Source organism: Ambystoma mexicanum, chromosome 13 (genome assembly GCF_040938575.1).
Source record: "Ambystoma mexicanum isolate Mex_15411 chromosome 13, UKY_AmexF1_1, whole genome shotgun sequence".
Lineage (NCBI taxonomy): Eukaryota > Metazoa > Chordata > Amphibia > Caudata > Ambystomatidae > Ambystoma > Ambystoma mexicanum.
This window is the reverse complement of record NC_090938.1, coordinates 810,813,768-810,831,613: the sequence shown is the minus strand read 5'-3', so window position 1 is coordinate 810,831,613 and position 17,846 is coordinate 810,813,768. Positions and strand designations below refer to the sequence as shown.

Below are 17,846 nucleotides of genomic sequence, written 5' to 3'. Positions count from 1 at the left end.
CTCGCATGAGGTCTTGAACCACGGCTTCCATCTTTGTATTTGTATCGGTTTTAAGGCGTCTCAATCTGTCACAAGTCTCTCCCCTTCTCACCTGTCTTTCTTAGCTTGCAACCTTCTTGGATGTGTTCTTTCGCACGGTCCGGGATTTGTACAGGCCCGTGTGCAGGTCTTCGGATTCAAGCGTGAGGAAGCAAGTCCTACGCCAAGGATCGTTCAAATATCCAGACTGGGAGCCAGGAAGGAAACAGGAAGAGTCCAGGAGTAACAGCACGGAAGAGGGCAGTTCAAGGAAAGGGAATGGAAAGGGAGTGAAATCAAGGAAATGGAAAATGGGACTCGGAAGGAGGCCCTGAGCAAACTCCGGCAACACACGTCTGACTACACTACACTAAGTGGTAGCGTTGAGACGCGCAGAGCTGCGGGAGCACGACTGTTTTGTAGGAAGTTGAACGTAGCGCGTAAAGGCTGGTAAGCTGCGTTTCGTATTCAACAGCCATGTTGGAAGGATAACGGATTTCAGTCCTCTATGGGTCTATGGGTCAGGGACCACGATGCCCAGAACGGACGTAATCGGCGGTTCATGACAGCTGTTGGGGGAAAAGCGTAAGCAAATCTCCCTGACCAGTTCATCCATAGGGCGTTCTCCTTTGTGCCTGGCTGGGGGAACCTGGACGCGAAGTCTGGGCATTGACTATTTTCACTTGTGGCGAATAAGTCTATAGTTGGGAAACCCCATTGAGAGAAGAGGTGTTCTACGACTTCTTCATGTAGACGCCACTTATGTTCCTCTGGTAGGGGATCACTGCTCAAGGAGTCTGCTAGAGAGTGGAGTTCCCCTGGAACATGTTGTGATGACAGGAACATCTTCCGTTTGAATGCCCATCTCCAAAATTGCTGTGCAAGTCTGGCCAGATTTGGAGAACGTGTACCCACCTGTTTGTTGATATAAAACATTGCTGTAGTGCGGTCTGTTAGGATCAGCACAGATAGGTTTGTTAAATGGGGTTCGAATGCCCAAAGGGCTTTGAATACTGCCAGAAGTTCCAGCAGATGTGGTTCTGAGCTACAGTGTGAGACCACAGACCCTGAGCTGTGTGGTGAAGGTAGTGAGCCCCCCACCCTGCCAGTGAGGCGTCGGTCGTGACAACCGCCTGTACCTCTGGATCGTAGAAATGTTTGCCTTTCGTTAGATTTTCTTTGTCCACCGGCGAAGATTTTGTACAAGTGTTGGCGAAATGACCACTAGATCGTTCCACTGACCACTTGCCTGAGACCACGGTTTGGCAACCACTCCTGCATGGGACACATGCGCAGGCGTGCGTGAGGAACCAGGTAAATGCAAGATGCCATCATGCCTATTAAACGCATAGCTTTGCGCACCCTTATCTGGTGGCTGGCCTGATAATGTGCTATTTGCAGTAACAAATGTTTTACTCTTTCCTCTGATGGAAAGACCAACCCTTCCTCTGTGTTTAAGACAGCTCCTAGTAACTGTTTTTAAGTGTTTGACTTTTTCTCGTTGATGGAGAAGCCAAATTGAAAGAGGAGGTTGATTGTTCTCTGAATGTTTTGTCTGCAAATCAGGGGGGAATTCCCCTGTAATGAGCCAGTCATCCAGGTAAGGGTACACTGGGATTGCCTCCCTTTGCAGGTGCGCTGCCACCACCGCCAGTACCTTTGTGAATACCCTTGGAGCCGAGGCTATTCAAAAGGGCAGCACCTTGAATTGGTAGTGCTGGTTCGCTATCTTGAAATGCAAGAATCTTCTATGCACTGGGAACATTGAAATATGAAAATAGGCATCTTTCATATCCAGTGTTGCCATGTAATCCCCCCTTCCTAGTAGAGGGATTACCTCTTGTAGGGTAGTCATGCAGAACTTTTGTGGCTTGACATACTTGTTTTCAGGGCGCAAATCTAATACTGGGCGCATGGTTAGATCTTTCTTTGGCACAAGGAAGTAAGTTGAATAAACACCCGGTTTACCTGGTTGGCCGGGACGACTTCTATGGCGTCCTTTAATAGAAGTGTGGCTATCTCTTCGAGAAGGATACGCTGATGTTCTTCTGAGTGGATGTTCTGTCGTGGGGGGTGGTCGTGGGGATGTTGGAGTAGTTCTATACAGTATCCGCCTGCTACTGTGAACAGCACCCATCTGTCTGAGGGGATTCCCTCCCATGCGTGGGTGAAGCTGGAAATGCATCCTCCTACTGGAGAAGCATGGGAGGGCACCTGAAGCGGAATGTCACTTGCTCTGAGGTCGAGTGCCACCTCGAGCAGGGCCTGTGCCCCGACCAAGACCTCTGCGTTGTCCTCTGGGATAGCCCTGCGAGGATTGGCCTTGATTATTTCCCCAGGAGGAGCCCTGGCCTTGATAGTAGCTGGATCCACGTTGAGACTTTTGGCCTCGAAAACGGCAAAGATTTCCATTACCCCTTTGACCAGAAGGCTTGTTAGTGAGTTGACCTAAAGATTTTAGAGTGTCATACTCGTCCTTTGCTGTTTTAAGTGCCTCTTCAACGGCCTTACCGAAGAGCACGTTAGGTTCCACTGGCATGTTTATTAGAGTGGCCTGCGTCTCCGGTCTAAAACCTGACTGGCGCGCCATGCATGCCTCTTAATAATGGTCCCCTGTGCAATGACCCTTCCGGCATTGTCCGCTGCATCAAAATTGGATTTAAGGAGACAGCTAGACACAGCCCTCGCATCTGCAGCCACCTGTGCTAGTTGGGATTTGAGTGGCTCTGGGGCAGATGAAAGTAAAGCAGACATTTCCTCCCACTTGTGGCAGTTGTAACTAGCCAAGAGAGTTGCATTGTTCGCTATTCTTGTTTGATAGGCCGGAGAGGAGGCGACCTTTCGGCCCATGGCATAGATCTTTTTGCTCTCCTTATCAGGTGGAGCCTCGGAGAAAGCAAGGGGTGTACCTGCTCTCTTTCTAGTTGTGGTGACAACTAAGGAGTCTGGTTTTAGTTGGCCTCTAATATATAAAGGGTCCGAAGGTGCGGGCCTGAATAACTTCTCCACACGTGGGTTTACGGCCCATGTGAGATTGGGGGCTTCTAAGGATGGCTGTATTCTGCGTTGCACTGATTTCAGTAGCGGGATAAACTGGGCGACTGTCTTTTTATCCCCAAGGAGTTGTTTTGCAAAGTCTCTATCCACCTGTATTTCCTGTGTGTCAATCTGAAAGTGCTCAGCCGCCTTGGCTAATACTTCATTGAGGAGGAGTTGATTATCAATAGGGAAATCGACCAGTGGAGTGTCTTGGTTAAGAGGGGAATCTATAGAGTACATCTAAGCCTCTTGGTCTTCCTCTAGGTCCTCATAATCCCCATAATAAGGGTCCTCTGTATCCTCATCAATAAGTTGAGGGTCAGATGCCTCTACAAAGGAGAGATCTTCTGGGTCTGATTCAGGGTCATAGAGATCTATGATTGTACTCTGTAAAGGAGCATTCAAATGAAACCTCTTAGATGGGGCTTGAGTAGGCATGGCAGAGGCCTGAGAGCCAGATGGAGCTGTGGTGTGAGGAGTGGAGTTGAAGCTCTGGAGGTAATCAGGGTTCTTCTCGAAACAATTGGCCATAAAAGTCATTCTTTTCATTACTCTGTCAATGTCCTGTGAAGACCATTCCTGGGAATTTCGGATTATTACAGATTGAGGGGAAAGTCCTAGGTCCTAGTTCATTCTGAGGGCTCTTGTCCCTATGAGGGGTTTTTGAGGTCTTTGTATGATGTTTCCCCCCCCTGGGGCCCAGAGGAGTGTTTTACAGCCTTCTTGGGGCCTGCCAGCTTATCTGATGCCAAGCGTCGAATTTCGGCTGCTGGTAATGCCGAGGCCTCGTCCGCGGACGATCGACCTTGTGAGGGAGTTTTGCAAGTGACACTTTTGCTGTCTTTTGACGGTTGGGCCCTGTTGTGTGGCGATCTCGAGCGAGATTGCCCAGAGGACCGGGACTCAGCTGACCTTTCCCTTGGTGTCGATCATTGCCGATCACTCGACCCATGTGTCGAGTCTCGATTTGGGCTTATGTGCTTAGCGGTGTGAGTTTTTGTAGCGCTACCGTTGCCAGGTGTAGTCCCCACAACATGGCCGCCGGCCTGTCCTACGGGGTCGGGGGCCTGCGCTTGAGTAGCTGGAGCTACTCGGTCGGCCTCGCTGTCCGAAAGGACAGCGTCGCTGCCTGGCGTAGTGGGCTTAGCGTTTCGTGGAGTGGTCCTTTAACGTGTTTGGCTTGAAGAGCCTGCACTTTTGACGTGGTCTCTCGGAAGACACAAATTACAAACTAAGTGTTTGTCTAACCACAGTAATTTGCGATTATACTTGGGGCAAAATTTAAAGGTGCATTTTCCATAATTATAGGTTATGGTTGTAGTTTTAGCAGCTGGGCGAACAAAGTGTAGGAAGGGGAGTATGTGTATTCCTAAAATGGCCTCCACCCTCTCTCCCTACTGTCTGGGCCGAGGCCCGGGGCGGCCTTCCAAGGCCGAACGGTCCGTTGCGGTAGTCTTCGACAAGCAGATTTTCTGTCTTCACTGGTGTGGTGTTTCGGGGGTCGGTGAAAGGATAGAAAGAAATACTATCGCTAATTGTAAATAGTCAATGGCTTTACACCGAAAGGAACTATGCTATAAGCGTCCATCTAGAATGGCAGAAAAAAACAATCTGAGGGATCCCGACGCGTGAGGGATCATGGGTATAGTGGACGTCACACTAGGGATAGTATAACTGGCACACCCTGTTGACGTCCCTTTTCAAGTTTCGAAAACAACAACTGTAATACTCTGCAGCTTCCACTAGATGTCGGCCTATGCACAGCATGTGATCTATATAACAGGGAGTCATTTACATGGTGTTATTGTACAAATTATGAAAAATAAAAATGTGTTTGTGAAATGGAAATGTCATGTTATAAGTCTATGTTGTTGTTGTAAACACTATGTAAATCTTCCCAGGGAAGAATGTGTGTAACTCTTTTTCTATCTTTTATTAGAGAACTAACCTCCTTAACTTCCAGCCTGGAAGTGAGAGTGGAGTCCAGTGAGAATCCCAGGGACCTGGAAAGGAAGGAAGAAAGAAAGGAGGTGCCGTTCCATGCCCTCCAACCCAAAGATGGAAGGGGAGGCTGCAGTGTCCACTCCCAAAAGAAAGAAGAAAAGGCGGTGCCATGCCATACACCCCAACCCAGAGATGGAAGGGGAAACTGGAGTGCCCACTCCCTGATGAAGAAAATTGCACCTAACCCCACTCTGCCCTGCTCTTCCCCAACAAAGAGTCATGGAAGAACAGGGGAGGGGCATGTGGGGTGCATTTAAAGGCCCCAAACAGAAGTCCCTTTAACATGAACAGCACGATTTTAAACACAAACAAAAACGGCTTGGCTTTCGTTTTTGTTTTTTAAGCAAAGTTAAAGAGCCATGTGGAAGGGGGCCAACCTGTCATTACCAATGGACAAGCAGCCTTTTAGTTTACAAAAGAAGGAGGAATTCAAGATCCCTGTCATATGGAAAACAGGATTTTTAAACACTGAATACAAAAACGGCCCACACATGTGTGCAAATAAAAACTGGAAAAAAATAAAACTGAAAAAAATATCACTGCTCACAGAAAAATGTCAGGAAAACAAAACATGATGTGTGGGTTGATAAAAGAAATGTATATTATGTTTCACCCACAAAACTCCGGTGATGTTTGAAAAGCCACTGTGTCTTCACGAAAAAAAAGTCAGCCCAAGGCAGACCCTTTTGCTGGCTGAGGGCAAAACATCATAAGGAAAACTCCCACTCTCAGCCTGGTTGTCACATCTCCCATCTAATGACCACTCACAATACCATTTCCAGCTGAAGGTGTCGAAAGCCCAGTGTTCTCCAGACTTGCTGGCAGTTAAAGTAGGGACTTCAAGGAAATTCCCTCTTGGCTGGAGCATGACTAAAAGGTGTGAAGACTGGGGGCTGCAATTTCAAAGAGCAAACTACCAACTTCAGAGAAACTCAAAAACCTCTGGTAACAGGCTGGCCCAGGGAGACAGATGGCTGTGCTGGATGAAGCAGATCTCCCATTTGCTGAACCTACAGATATACAATTAATTTAAATAGACTATTATCATTTAGGCCTCTTTCCCAGACATCATAAGGTGGATTGATTTCATTTTTGTACCATTTATGTCATTTCTAAGCGATTTTGGGGATATAAAATCCATCTACCTGTGACTCTAGTAACTGTAATGGCCAGATAGACTAGGTTTCTGGCTGATCGGAACATGTTCCAAATGTGAGAGTTGGTGAGCGGGTGGAAAATAAAATTAGGGATATGCTTAATAACTTACATATTCATAACTGTTGTGATTTTTATGGAAATGGCAGAAATGTGCCACATGGCCATGCTACATCGTACGGATTTGGTGGTAGGTTTATCTAATTCTCCATGATCAGCTAAAATAAAAAATAGGTTTAGTATGGCAGTTGCTAGTAGAATTATGAAGTTGTAATACATAACTAGTTTTTGCCAAAAAGTTGAAGGTAGAACAAAGGGGCGATTACAAGTAGGAAGTGCCATATGTTGCTCCAGTCCCCTAAACCAATCCTGGCTTGGAGTCAGGGTTGGGAGGAGAGAGAGGAGTAACGGTCCAATCCTAGTGGCAGGAATTATTGCAGGGTACTTCCACAAGATTGTAAAATTGGTGATGTCATTTCTGCTAAATAAGGGGGACTGCACTAGGATAGGGGAGACACAAAAACCAGGAAGACAGAAAAAGGAGAAAGACAGGAGGACAGAGAGAAGAGACAGACCATCAGGAAGGCTGCTTAAATTTACCATCTGACAGCTCTAAGGAGACACCAGAAGAGATTGTCGAGAGTGCATTTGGGTGGAGCTGTCTATTTCTAGGAAGGCATCAAAGCTGACTGGGTCCTGTGGTGGAGAGCGGGAGGCCATCTTTGAAAGTGGAGTGACCAGATCCCTGCCCTATCTTTCCAGAGTCTCCTGAGATGCAGCTCGCTTTCCTGAACATTAAACAGAGGTTTGCTATGCAAGTAGAACTAAGCCCTAGAAAACCAAAAGGTGAGGGTAATCTGCTTGCCTTGAATCATTTCCCTTTATAGTGGGTGGGGGAGTGGGGGGGTAAAACTGTGTAGATCCTTAGTGTATGTAACCAAAAATATTAATTTAATTAATTCCCCATTTGGCAGAACACTACGGGGTGAATTTTGTTAAAATTTTAAATTACAAAGCTCAATTCCCAGTGTGCGCTGAAAACTATAGCCTATAATTTAATTGGGTAATCCTTGTTGTCCAGCTGACCCCGACTTCTTTAAGGAAGAGGAGTGTCTTTATTCTTAAATCAGTCCAACCTTTTTATCCAGTTTCCCTGACACAGGCCTTTCAGTAAGAGGGGTCTGAAACCCAAAATTCACCCAAAGCATTCCAATGTTTCTGTCTGACTTCCCAAGGGGGCGGGGGGCTGAAAAACAAAGGGATAAATCATCCGGTGTTTATTTTAAACCAGAAATGTGGGCGAAAATATTATTGCCATATGTATTTTTTACCAATCTTGAAATCCTACTGCTAGACTTTTAAGCCTGCAGGAAAATTAAAATGACACGACATTACATAAGTGCCTTCGTTATTGATCAGTGTAATTATTTAATGAAGCGAAATTTACAGAAAGGGAAGCATTTTGTCTGTGTTCTTTTTTACTCACTTTTGTGATTTATTTATGCTGGGATAATTTGATTGTGTTATGCTACGGATAAAGTGGTTTTGGACATTTTTGTGCTAATTTCTATTACTTTTAATTTAAATAAATACCAATATATTTCCCGTACAGGGGCCTGGTTCTTGGCTCATTGTTAGCTCAGGAGAGAGAAATCCCAGGGGCATGATATGTGTGTGAGATGGGGCTAAAGAAAAGAATCTGCTAAACAGTTAGATGCATAACCACTTAAGTGGGGAGGGATGGAATTCCACATGTTGAGGGTGGCTTCTCAATAAACCGTTACATCCTCACCTCTCCTGAGCAGGCTCAACCCATGCAGCGCTCCTCACCTCTCCTGAGCAGGCTCCCCCCATGCAGGGTTCCTCACGTCTCCTGAGCTGGCTCTCACCCCCCCCCACAGGGCTCCTCACGTCTCTGAGCAGGCTCTGCCCCCATACAGGGCTCCTCACCTCTCCTGAGCAGGCTCCCCTCCCCTATGCAGGGCTCCTCACCTCTCCTGAGCAGGGTCTTCCACCCATGCAGGGCTCCCTACCTCTCCTGAGCAGGGTCTCCCACCCATGCAGGGCTCCTCACCTCTCCTGAGCAGGCTCTCCTGCCCTCCCCCCAAGCAGGGCTCCTCACCTCTCCTGAGCAGGCTCCCCTCCCCTATGCAGGGCTCCTCACCTCTCCTGAGCAGGCTCTCCTCCCCCCCATGCAGGGCTCCTCACCTCTCCTGAGCAGGGTCTCCCAACCATGCAGGCCTCCTCACCTCTCCTGAGCAGGGTCTCCCACCCATGCAGGGCTCCTCACCTCTCCTGAGCAGGCTCTCCTCCCCTCACCCATGCAGGGCTCCTCACCTCTCCTGAGCAGGCTCCTCCCCATGCAGGGCTCCTCACCTCAGCAGGCTCCCCTCCCCCCATGCAGGGCTCCTCAGCTCTCCTGAGCAGGGTCTCCTCCCCTCCCCCATGCAGGGCTCCTCACCTCTCCTGAGCAGGGTCTCCTCCCCTCCCCCATGCAGGGCTCCTCACCTCTCCTGAGCAGGCTCTCCACCCCTCCCCCATGCAGGGTTCCTCACCTCTCCTGAGCAGGCTCTCCTCCCTCCCCCATGCAGGGCTCCTCACCTCTCCTGAGCAGGCTCTCCTCCCTCCCCTGAGCAGGCTCTCCTCCCCGCACGCACGGCTCCGCACCTCTCCTGAGAAGGTTCTCTTCCCCTCCCCCATGCAGGGCTCCTCACCTCTCCTGAGCTGGCTCTCATCCCCCATGCAGGGCTCCTCACCTCTCCTGAGCAGGCTCCTCCCCCATGCAGGGCTCCTCACCTCTCCTGAGCAGGCTCCTCTCCCCCATGCAGGGCTCCTCACCTCTCCTGAGCAGGTTCTCCTCCCCTCTCCCATGCAGGGCTCCTCACCTCTCCTGAGCAGGTTCTCCTCCCCTCTCCCATGCAGCGCTCCTCACCTCTCCTGAGCAGGTTCTCCTCCCCTCTCCCATGCAGGGCTCCTCACCTCTCCTGAGCAGGGTCTCCTCCCCCATGCAGGACTCCTCACCTCTCCTGAGCAGGCTCTCCTCCCCTCCCCCATGCAGGGCTCCTCACCTCTCCTGAGCAGGCTCTCCTCCCCTCCCCCATGCAGGGCTCCTCACCTCTCCTGAGCAGGCTCTCCTCCCCTCCCCCATGCCGGGCTCCTCCCCTCTCCTGAGCAGGGTCTCCTCCCTCCCCCCATGCAGGGCTCCTCACCTCTCCTGAGCAGGCTCCCCTCCCCCATGCAGGGCTCCTCACCTCTCCTGAGCAGGGTCTCCCACCCATGCAGGGCTCCTCATCTCTCCTGAGCAGGGTCTCCTCCCCTCCCCCCATGCAGGGCTCCTCACCTCTCCTGAGCAGGCTCCCCCCATGCAGGGCTCCTCACGTCTCCTGAGCTGGCTCTCACCCCGCCCCCCCCCAGCAGGGCTCCTCACCTCTCCTGAGCAGGCTCTGCCCCCATACAGGGCTCACACCTCTCCTGAGCAGCCCCCCCCCCTCATGCTCCGCACCTCTCCTGAGCAGGGTCTCCTTCCCCATGCAGGGCTCCTCAGCTCTCCTGAGCAGGGTCTCCTCCCCTCCCCCATGCAGGGCTCCTCACCTCTCCTGAGCAGGGTCTCCTCCCCTCCCCCATGCAGGGCTCCTCACCTCTCCTGAGCAGGCTCTCCACCCCTCCCCCATGCAGGGCTCCTCACCTCTCCTGAGCAGGCTCTCCTCCCTCCCCCATGCAGGGCTCCTCACCTCTCCTGAGCAGGCTCTCCTCCCTCCCCCCATGCTGGGCTCCTCACCACTCCTGAGCAGGCTCTCCTCCCCGCACGCACGGCTCCTCACCTCTCTCTCCTGAGAAGGTTCTCCTCCCCTCCCCCATACAGGGCTCCTCACCTCTCCTGAGCAGGTTCTCCTCCCCTCCCCCATGCAGCGCTCCTCACCTCTCCTGAGCAGGTTCTCCTCCCCTCTCCCATGCAGGGCTCCTCACCTCTCCTGAGCAGGGTCTCCTCCCCCATGCAGGACTCCTCACCTCTCCTGAGCAGGCTCTCCTCCCCTCCCCCATGCAGGGCTCCTCACCTCTCCTGAGCAGGCTCTCCTCCCCTCCCCCATGCAGGGCTCCTCCCCTCTCCTGAGCAGGGTCTCCTCCCTCCCCCCATGCAGGGCTCCTCACCTCTCCTGAGCAGGCTCCCCTCCCCCATGCAGGGCTCCTCACCTCTCCTGAGCAGGGTCTCCCACCCATGCAGGGCTCCTCCCCTCTCCTGAGCAGGGTCTCCTCCCCTCCCCCCATGCAGGGCTCCTCACCTCTCCTGAGCAGGCTCCCCCCATGCAGGGCTCCTCACGTCTCCTGAGCTGGCTCTCACCCCGCCCCCCCCCCCAGCAGGGCTCCTCACCTCTCCTGAGCAGGCTCTGCCCCCATACAGGGCTCACACCTCTCCTGAGCAGCCCCCCCCCTCATGCTCCGCACCTCTCCTGAGCAGGGTCTCCTTCCCCATGCAGGGCTCCTCACCTCTCCTGAGCAGGCTCTCCTCCCCTCCCCCATGCAGGGCTCCTCCCCTCTCCTGAGCAGGGTCTCCTCCCCTCCCCCCATGCAGGGCTCCTCCCCTCTCCTGAGCAGGATCTCCTCCCCTCATGCAGGGCTCCTCCCCTCTCCTGAGCAGGGTCTCCTTCCCCATGCAGGGCTCCTCACCTCTCCCGAACAGGGTATCGGACACATGCAGGGCTCCTCACCTCTCCTGAGCAGGGTCTCCTTCCCCATGCAGGGCTCCTCACCTCTCCTGAGCAGGCTCTCCTCCCCTCCCCCATGCAGGGCTCCTCCCCTCTCCTGAGCAGGGTCTCCTTCCCCATGCAGGGCTCCTCACCTCTCCTGAGCAGGGTCTCCTCCCCTCCCCCATGCAGGGCTCCTCACCTCTCCTGAGCAGGCTCTCCTGCCCTCCCCCCATGCAGGGCTTCTCAGCTCTCCTGAGCAGGGTCACTGCCCCCAAGCAGTACTGCTTACCTCTCCTGAGAAGGCTCTCCTCCCCCATGCAACCCTCCCCCCCATGCAGAGCTCCTCATCTTTCCTGAGCGGGCTCTCCTCCCCCATCTCCGCATGCAGGGCTCCTCACCTCTCCTGAGCAGGTTCTCCCCCATGCTGGGCTCCTCACCTCTCCTGAGCAGGGTCTCCTCCCCTCCCCCCATGCAGGGCTCCTCCCCTGAGCAGGCTCTCCTCCCCCCATGCAGGGCTCCTCACCTCTCCTGTGCAGGGTCTCCCACCCATGCAGGGGTCCTCACCTCTCCTGAGCATGGTCTCCTCCCCCCATGCAGGGATCCTCACCTCTCCTGAGCAGGGTCTCCTCCCCCATGCAGGGCTCCTCACCTCTTCTGAGCAGGTTCTCCCCCATGCTGGGCTCCTCACCTCTCCTGAGCAGGGTCCCCCCATTCAGGGCTCCTCACCTCTCCTGAGCAGGGTTCCCCCCCACCCCCATGCAGTGCTCCTCACCACTCCTGAGCAGGCTCTTCTCCCCCTGCAGGGCTTCTCACCTCTCCTGAGCAGGCTCTCCTCCCCCCCATGCAGGGCTCCTCACCTCTCCTGAGCAGGCTCTCCTCCCCTACCCCCATGCAGGGCTCCTCACCTCTCCTGGGCAGGCTCTCCTCCCCTCCCCCCATGCAGGGCTCCTCACCTCTCCTGAGCAGGCTCTCCTCCCCTCCCCCCATGCAGGGCTCCTCCCCTCTCCTGAGCAGGGTCTCCACCCCATGCAGGGCTCCTCACCTCTCCTGGGCAGGCTCTCCTCCCCTTCCCCCATGCAGGGCTCCTCACCTCTCCTGAGCAGGCTCTCCTCCCCTCCCCCCATGCAGGGCTCCTCACCTCTCCTGAGCAGGTTCTCCCACCCATGCAGGGCTCCTCACCTCTCCTGGGCAGGATCTCCTCCCCTCCCCCCATGCAGGGCTCCTCACCTCTCCTGGGCAGGCTCTCCTCCCCTCCCCCCATGCAGGGCTCCTCACCTCTCCTGAGCAGGCTCTCCTCCCCTCCCCCCATGCAGGGCTCCTCCCCTCTCCTGAGCATGCTCCCCTCCCCCATGCAGGGCTTCTCACCTCTCCTGAGCAGGCTCTCCCACCCATGCAGGGCTCTTCACCTCTCCTGGGCAGGATCTCCTCCCCTCCCCCCATGCAGGGCTCCTCACCTCTCCTGAGCAGGCTCTCCTCCCCTCCCCCCATGCAGGGCTCCTCACCTCTTCTGAGCAGGCTCGTCCCCCATGCAGGGCTCCTCACCTCTCCTGAGCAGGCTCCCCTCCCCCATGCAGGGCTCCTCAGCTCTCCTGAGCAGGGTCTCCTCCCCTCCCCCATGCAGGGCTCCTCACCTCTCCTGAGCAGGGTCTCCTCCCCTCCCCCATGCAGGGCTCCTCACCTCTCCTGAGCAGGCTCTCCACCCCTCCCCCATGCAGGGCTCCTCACCTCTCCTGAGCAGGCTCTCCTCCCTCCCCCATGCAGGGCTCCTCTCCTGAGCAGGCTCTCCTCCCTCCCCCCATGCTGGGCTCCTCACCTCTCCTGAGCAGGCTCTCCTCCCCGCACGCACGGCTCCTCACCTCTCCTGAGAAGGTTCTCCTCCCCTCCCCCATGCAGGGCTCCTCACCTCTCCTGAGCAGGTTCTCCTCCCCTCCCCCATGCAGCGCTCCTCACCTCTCCTGAGCAGGTTCTCCTCCCCTCTCCCATGCAGGGCTCCTCACCTCTCCTGAGCAGGGTCTCCTCCCCCATGCAGGACTCCTCACCTCTACTGAGCAGGCTCTCCTCACCTCCCCCATGCAGGGCTCCTCACCTCTCCTGAGAAGACTCTCCTCCCCTCCCCCATGCAGGGCTCCTCCCCTCTCCTGAGCAGGGTCTCCTCCCTCCCCCCATGCAGGGCTCCTCACCTCTCCTGAGCAGGCTCCCCTCCCCCATGCAGGGCTCCTCACCTCTCCTGAGCAGGGTCTCCCACCCATGTAGGGCTCCTCCCCTCTGAGCAGGGACTCCTCCCCTCCCCCCATGCAGGGCTCCTCACCTCTCCTGAGCAGGCTCTGCCCCCATACAGGGCTCACACCTCTCCTGAGCAGGCTCTCCTTCCCCATGCAGGGCTCCTCACCTCTCCTGAGCAGCCCCCCCCTCATGCAGGGCTCTTCACCTCTCCCGAACAGGGTATCGGACACATGCAGGGCTCCGCACCTCTCCTGAGCAGGGTCTCCTTCCCCATGCAGGGCTCCTCACCTCTCCTGAGCAGGCTCTCCTCCCCTCCCCCATGCAGGGCTCCTCCCCTCTCCTGAGCAGGGTCTCCTTCCCCATGCAGGGCTCCTCACCTCTCCTGAGCAGGGTCTCCTCCCCTCTCCTGAGCAGGGTCTCCTCCCCTCCCCCCATGCAGGGCTCCTCCCCTCTCCTGAGCAGGGTCTCCTCCCCTCATGCAGGGCTCCTCCCCTCTCCTGAGCAGGGTCTCCTTCCCCATGCAGGGCTCCTCACCTCTCCCGAACAGGGTATCGGACACATGCAGGGCTCCTCGCCTCTCCTGAGCAGGGTCTCCTTCCCGATGCAGGGCTCCTCACCTCTCCTGAGCAGGCTCTCCTCCCCTCCCCCATGCAGGGCTCCTCCCCTCTCCTGAGCAGGGTCTCCTTCCCCATGCAGGGCTCCTCACCTCTCCTGAGCAGGGTCTCCTCCCCTCCCCCATGCAGGGCTCCTCACCTCTCCTGAGCAGGCTCTCCTGCCCTCCCCCCATGCAGGGCTCCTCAGCTCTCCTGAGCAGGGTCACTGCCCCCCAAGCAGTGCTGCTTACCTCTCCTGAGCAGGCTCTCCTCCCCCATGCAACCCTCCCCCCCATGCAGAGCTCCTCATCTTTCCTGAGCGGGCTCTCCTCCCCCATCTCCGCATGCAGGGCTCCTCACCTCTCCTGAGCAGGTTCTCCCCCATGCTGGGCTCCTCACCTCTCCTGAGCAGGGTCTCCTCCCCTCCCCCCATGCAGGGCTCCTCCCCTGAGCAGGCTCTCCTTCCCCCATGCAGGGCTCCTCACCTCTCCTGTGCAGGGTCTCCCACCCATGCAGGGGTCCTCACCTCTCCTGAGCATGGTCTCCTCCCCCCATGCAGGGATCCTCACCTCTCCTGAGCAGGGTCTCCTTCCCCATGCAGGGCTCCTCACCTCTCCCGAACAGGGTATCGACACATGCAGGGCTCCTCCCGTCTCCTGAGCAGGGTCTCCTTCCCCATGCAGGGCTCCTCACCTCTCCTGAGCAGGCTCTCCTCCCCTCCCCCATGCAGGGCTCCTCCCCTCTCCTGAGCAGGGTCTCCTTCCCCATGCAGGGCTCCTCACCTCTCCTGAGCAGGGTCTCCTCCCCTCCCCCATGCAGGGCTCCTCACCTCTCCTGAGCAGGCTCTCCTGCCCTCCCCCCATGCAGGGCTCCTCACTTCTCCTGAGCAGGGTCACTGCCCCCCCAAGCAGTGCTGCTTGCCTCTCCTGAGCAGGCTCCCCTCCCCCATGCAACCCTCCCCCCCCCATGCAGAGCTCCTCATCTTTCCTGAGCGGGCTCTCCTCCCCCATCTCTGCATGCAGGGCTCCTCACCTCTCCTGAGAAGGGTCTCCACCCCATGCAGGGCTCCTCGCCTCTCCTGAGCAGGGTCCCCCCATTCAGGGCTCCTCACCTCTCCTGAGCAGGGTCTCCTCCCCTCCCCCCATGCAGGGCTCCTCACCTCTCCTGAGCAGGTTCTCCCCCATGCTGGGCTCCTCACCTCTCCTGAGCAGGGTCTCCCCCATTCAGGGCTCCTCACCTCTCCTGAGCAGGGTTTCCCCCCACCCCCATGCAGTGCTCCTCACCACTCCTGAGCAGGCTCTTCTCCCCCTGCAGGGCTCCTCACCTCTCCTGAGTAGGCTCTCCTCCCCCCATGCAGGGCTCCTCACCTCTCCTGAGCAGACTCTCCTCCCCTACCCCCATGCTGGGCTCCTCACCTCTCCTGGGCAGGCTCTCCTCCCCTCCCCCCATGCAGGGCTCCTCACCTCTCCTGAGCAGGGTCTCCACCCCATGCAGGGCTCCTCACCTCTCCTGAGCAGGGTCTCCACCCCATGCAGGGCTCCTCACCTCTCCTGAGCAGGCTCCCTTCCCCCATGCAGAGCTCCTCACCTCTCCTGAGCAGGCTCTCCTCCCCTCCCCCAACAGGGCTCCTCACCTCTCCTGAGCAGGCTCTCCTCCCCTCCCCCATGCAGGGCTCCTCACCTCTCCTGAGCAGGCTCCCTTCCCCCATGCAGAGCTCCTCGCCTCTCCTGAGCAGGCTCTCCTCCCCTGCCCCATGCAGGGCTCCTCACCTCTCCTGAGCTGGGTCTCCTCCCCTCCCCCATGCAGGGCTCCTCACCTCTCCTGAGCAGGCTCCCCTCCCCCATGCAGGGCTCCTCACCTCTCCTGAGCAGGCTCCCCTCCCCCATGCATGGCTCCTCACCTCTCCTGAGCAGGCTCCCCTCCCCCATGCAGGGCTCCTCACCTCTCCTGAGCAGGCTCTCCTCCCCCATGCAGGGCTCCTCACCTCTCCTGAGTGGGCTCTCCTCCCCTCCCCCCATGCAGGGCTCCTCACCTCTCCTGAGCAGGGTCTCCTCCCCTCCCCCCATGCAGGGCTCCTCACCTCTCCTGAGCAGGTTCCCCCCATGCAGGGCTCCTCACGTCTCCTGAGCTGGCTCTCATCCCCCCTGCAGGGCTCCTTACCTCTCCTGAGCAGGCTGTCCTCCTCTCCCCCCATGCAGAGCTCCTCACCTCTCCTGAGCAGGGTCTCCTCCCCTCCCCCATGCAGAGCTCCTCACCTCTCCTGAGCAGGCTCTCCTGCCCTCCCCCCATGCAGGGCTCCTCACCTCTCCTGAGCAGGGTCTCCCCCCGCAGGGCTCCTCACCTCTCCTGAGCAGGGTCTCCTCCCCCCATGCAGGGCTCCTCACCTCTCCTGAGCAGGCTCCCCTCCCCCCATGCAGGGCTCCTCACCTCTCCTGAGCAGGGTCTCCCCACCGCAGGGCTCCTCACCTCTCCTGAGCTGGGTCTCCTCCCCTCCCCCATGCAGGGCTCCTCACCTCTCCTGAGCAGGCTCCCCTCCCCCATGCAGGGCTCCTCACCTCTCCTGAGCAGGCTCCCCTCCCCCCATGCAGGGCTCCTCACCTCTCCTGAGCAGGCTCCCCCCCATGCAGGGCTCCTCACCTCTCCTGAGCTGGGTCTCCTCCCCTCCCCCATGCAGGGCTCCTCACCTCTCCTGAGCAGGCTCCCCTCCCCCATGCAGGGCTCCTCACCTCTCCTGAGCAGGCGCCCTTCTCCCATGCAGAGCTCCTCACCTCTCCTGAGCAGGCTCTCCTCCCCTCCCCCATGCAGGGCTCCTCACCTCTCCTGAGCAGGCTCTCCTCCCCTCCCCCATGCAGGGCTCCTCACCTCTCCTGAGCAGGCTCCCTTCCCCCATGCAGAGCTCCTCACCTCTCCTGAGCAGGCTCTCCTCCCCTCCCCCATGCAGGGCTCCTCACCTCTCCTGAGCTGGGTCTCCTCCCCTCCCCCATGCAGGGCTCCTCACCTCTCCTGAGCAGGGTCTCCTCCCCATATTGCAGGTATTTCCGCAGCGACTGGATGCACTCCCCGTACAGGTAGGCCTTCCGTCTCTGAGCGATGCTCTTCTCCGAGTTCCATCGGTCCACGGAGACCTGGGCCGGGGTCGCGGTGGCGATGAACCTCATCCGGTCCTTATCGAAGCTCAGGAGGTCCTCCCCGTCATAGGCGTATTGCTCAAACCCCCCGATGGAGCCGTCCCCCCGGAGCTCGCAGCCGTACATCAGCTGGACCGTGTGCAGACCTGGGGGGGGGGGGAAGAGAGAGCATGAGTGAGGGGCGTGACCCCAATAGAGAGAGGAGCGCAGTGACTCCAGTGAGAGACGAACCCCCCCCCCCGGGACCAGAGTCCGGGGGTCCCGCGCCCCTCCCACAGCAGCCAGGCACTCAGAGGGCAAGCCCCCCCCCGCCCCCAGCACACTTTATAGACCACTCTACAGCCCACATGCCCAGGAGGAGGGGCAGTGATGCCCGGCTGCCAGCCCCTCCTGGAGTTAGGGGAGCCCCTGTCCTTTCTTTCCGTCTCATCGTCCCTGGGTGCAGAGGATCACAAGAGGAAAGCAGCACACAGGCCCAGCCTCGGGATTCCAGGGTAGGGGGCAGTGATGCCCGGCTGCCAGCCCCTCCTGCAGTTAGGAGCGGTGCCCCCTCTTGGCGCAGAAGCCTTTCTGCCGCCGCCGCCCATTTTGGCGCAGGTGCCTTTGGGCGCGGCTGACTTTGCAGCCACGTCTAAACTCCCACAGGCCAAATTTAAAGCAGGATTCTTTGCAAATGCAGCACTTTCTTTGACAGGTGCAGCGCCTGCACGTGTCGCTCCGCTTATTGCCCATCACAACATGCTGTGCCTGGAAAGCGGGCTACTAAAGATTTGATGGCAAGGGGGCATGGCAGCGGGACCAGGAGCCGAGCTCCCCGCCTGTCACGCCAAAGGAAGCCGCACTCTGCCAGTGCCCACCCGCCCTTCCAGTGCCGCAGGGTTACCCACTGCACATGCACTATCCCGCAAGTCTCAGGGCGCCCCTGGCATGGCTGCAGGTTGCTTGTGTTAACAAGGCGCACTGATGCACAGTAAGGGCTTCTTGGCGCCTTTTCAGTGCCG

General features: G+C 57.4%; 1 protein-coding gene across 2 annotated transcripts in view; it reads right to left on the bottom strand.

Moving 5' to 3' along the window:
• The window catches only part of LOC138522045 (major histocompatibility complex class I-related gene protein-like), a 1,849,186-nt gene that overhangs the window by 1,053,566 nt on the left and 777,774 nt on the right, over positions 1-17,846 (bottom strand). The window contains exon 2 of one of the 2 annotated variants that reach the window (XM_069635270.1): positions 16,716-16,991. The exons of the other annotated variant lie outside the window; for it this stretch is intronic. Within the exon in view, the coding sequence (XP_069491371.1) occupies positions 16,716-16,991 (276 nt within the window). The remainder of the gene's footprint in view (positions 1-16,715; positions 16,992-17,846) is intronic. 2 annotated transcript variants of the gene reach the window in all.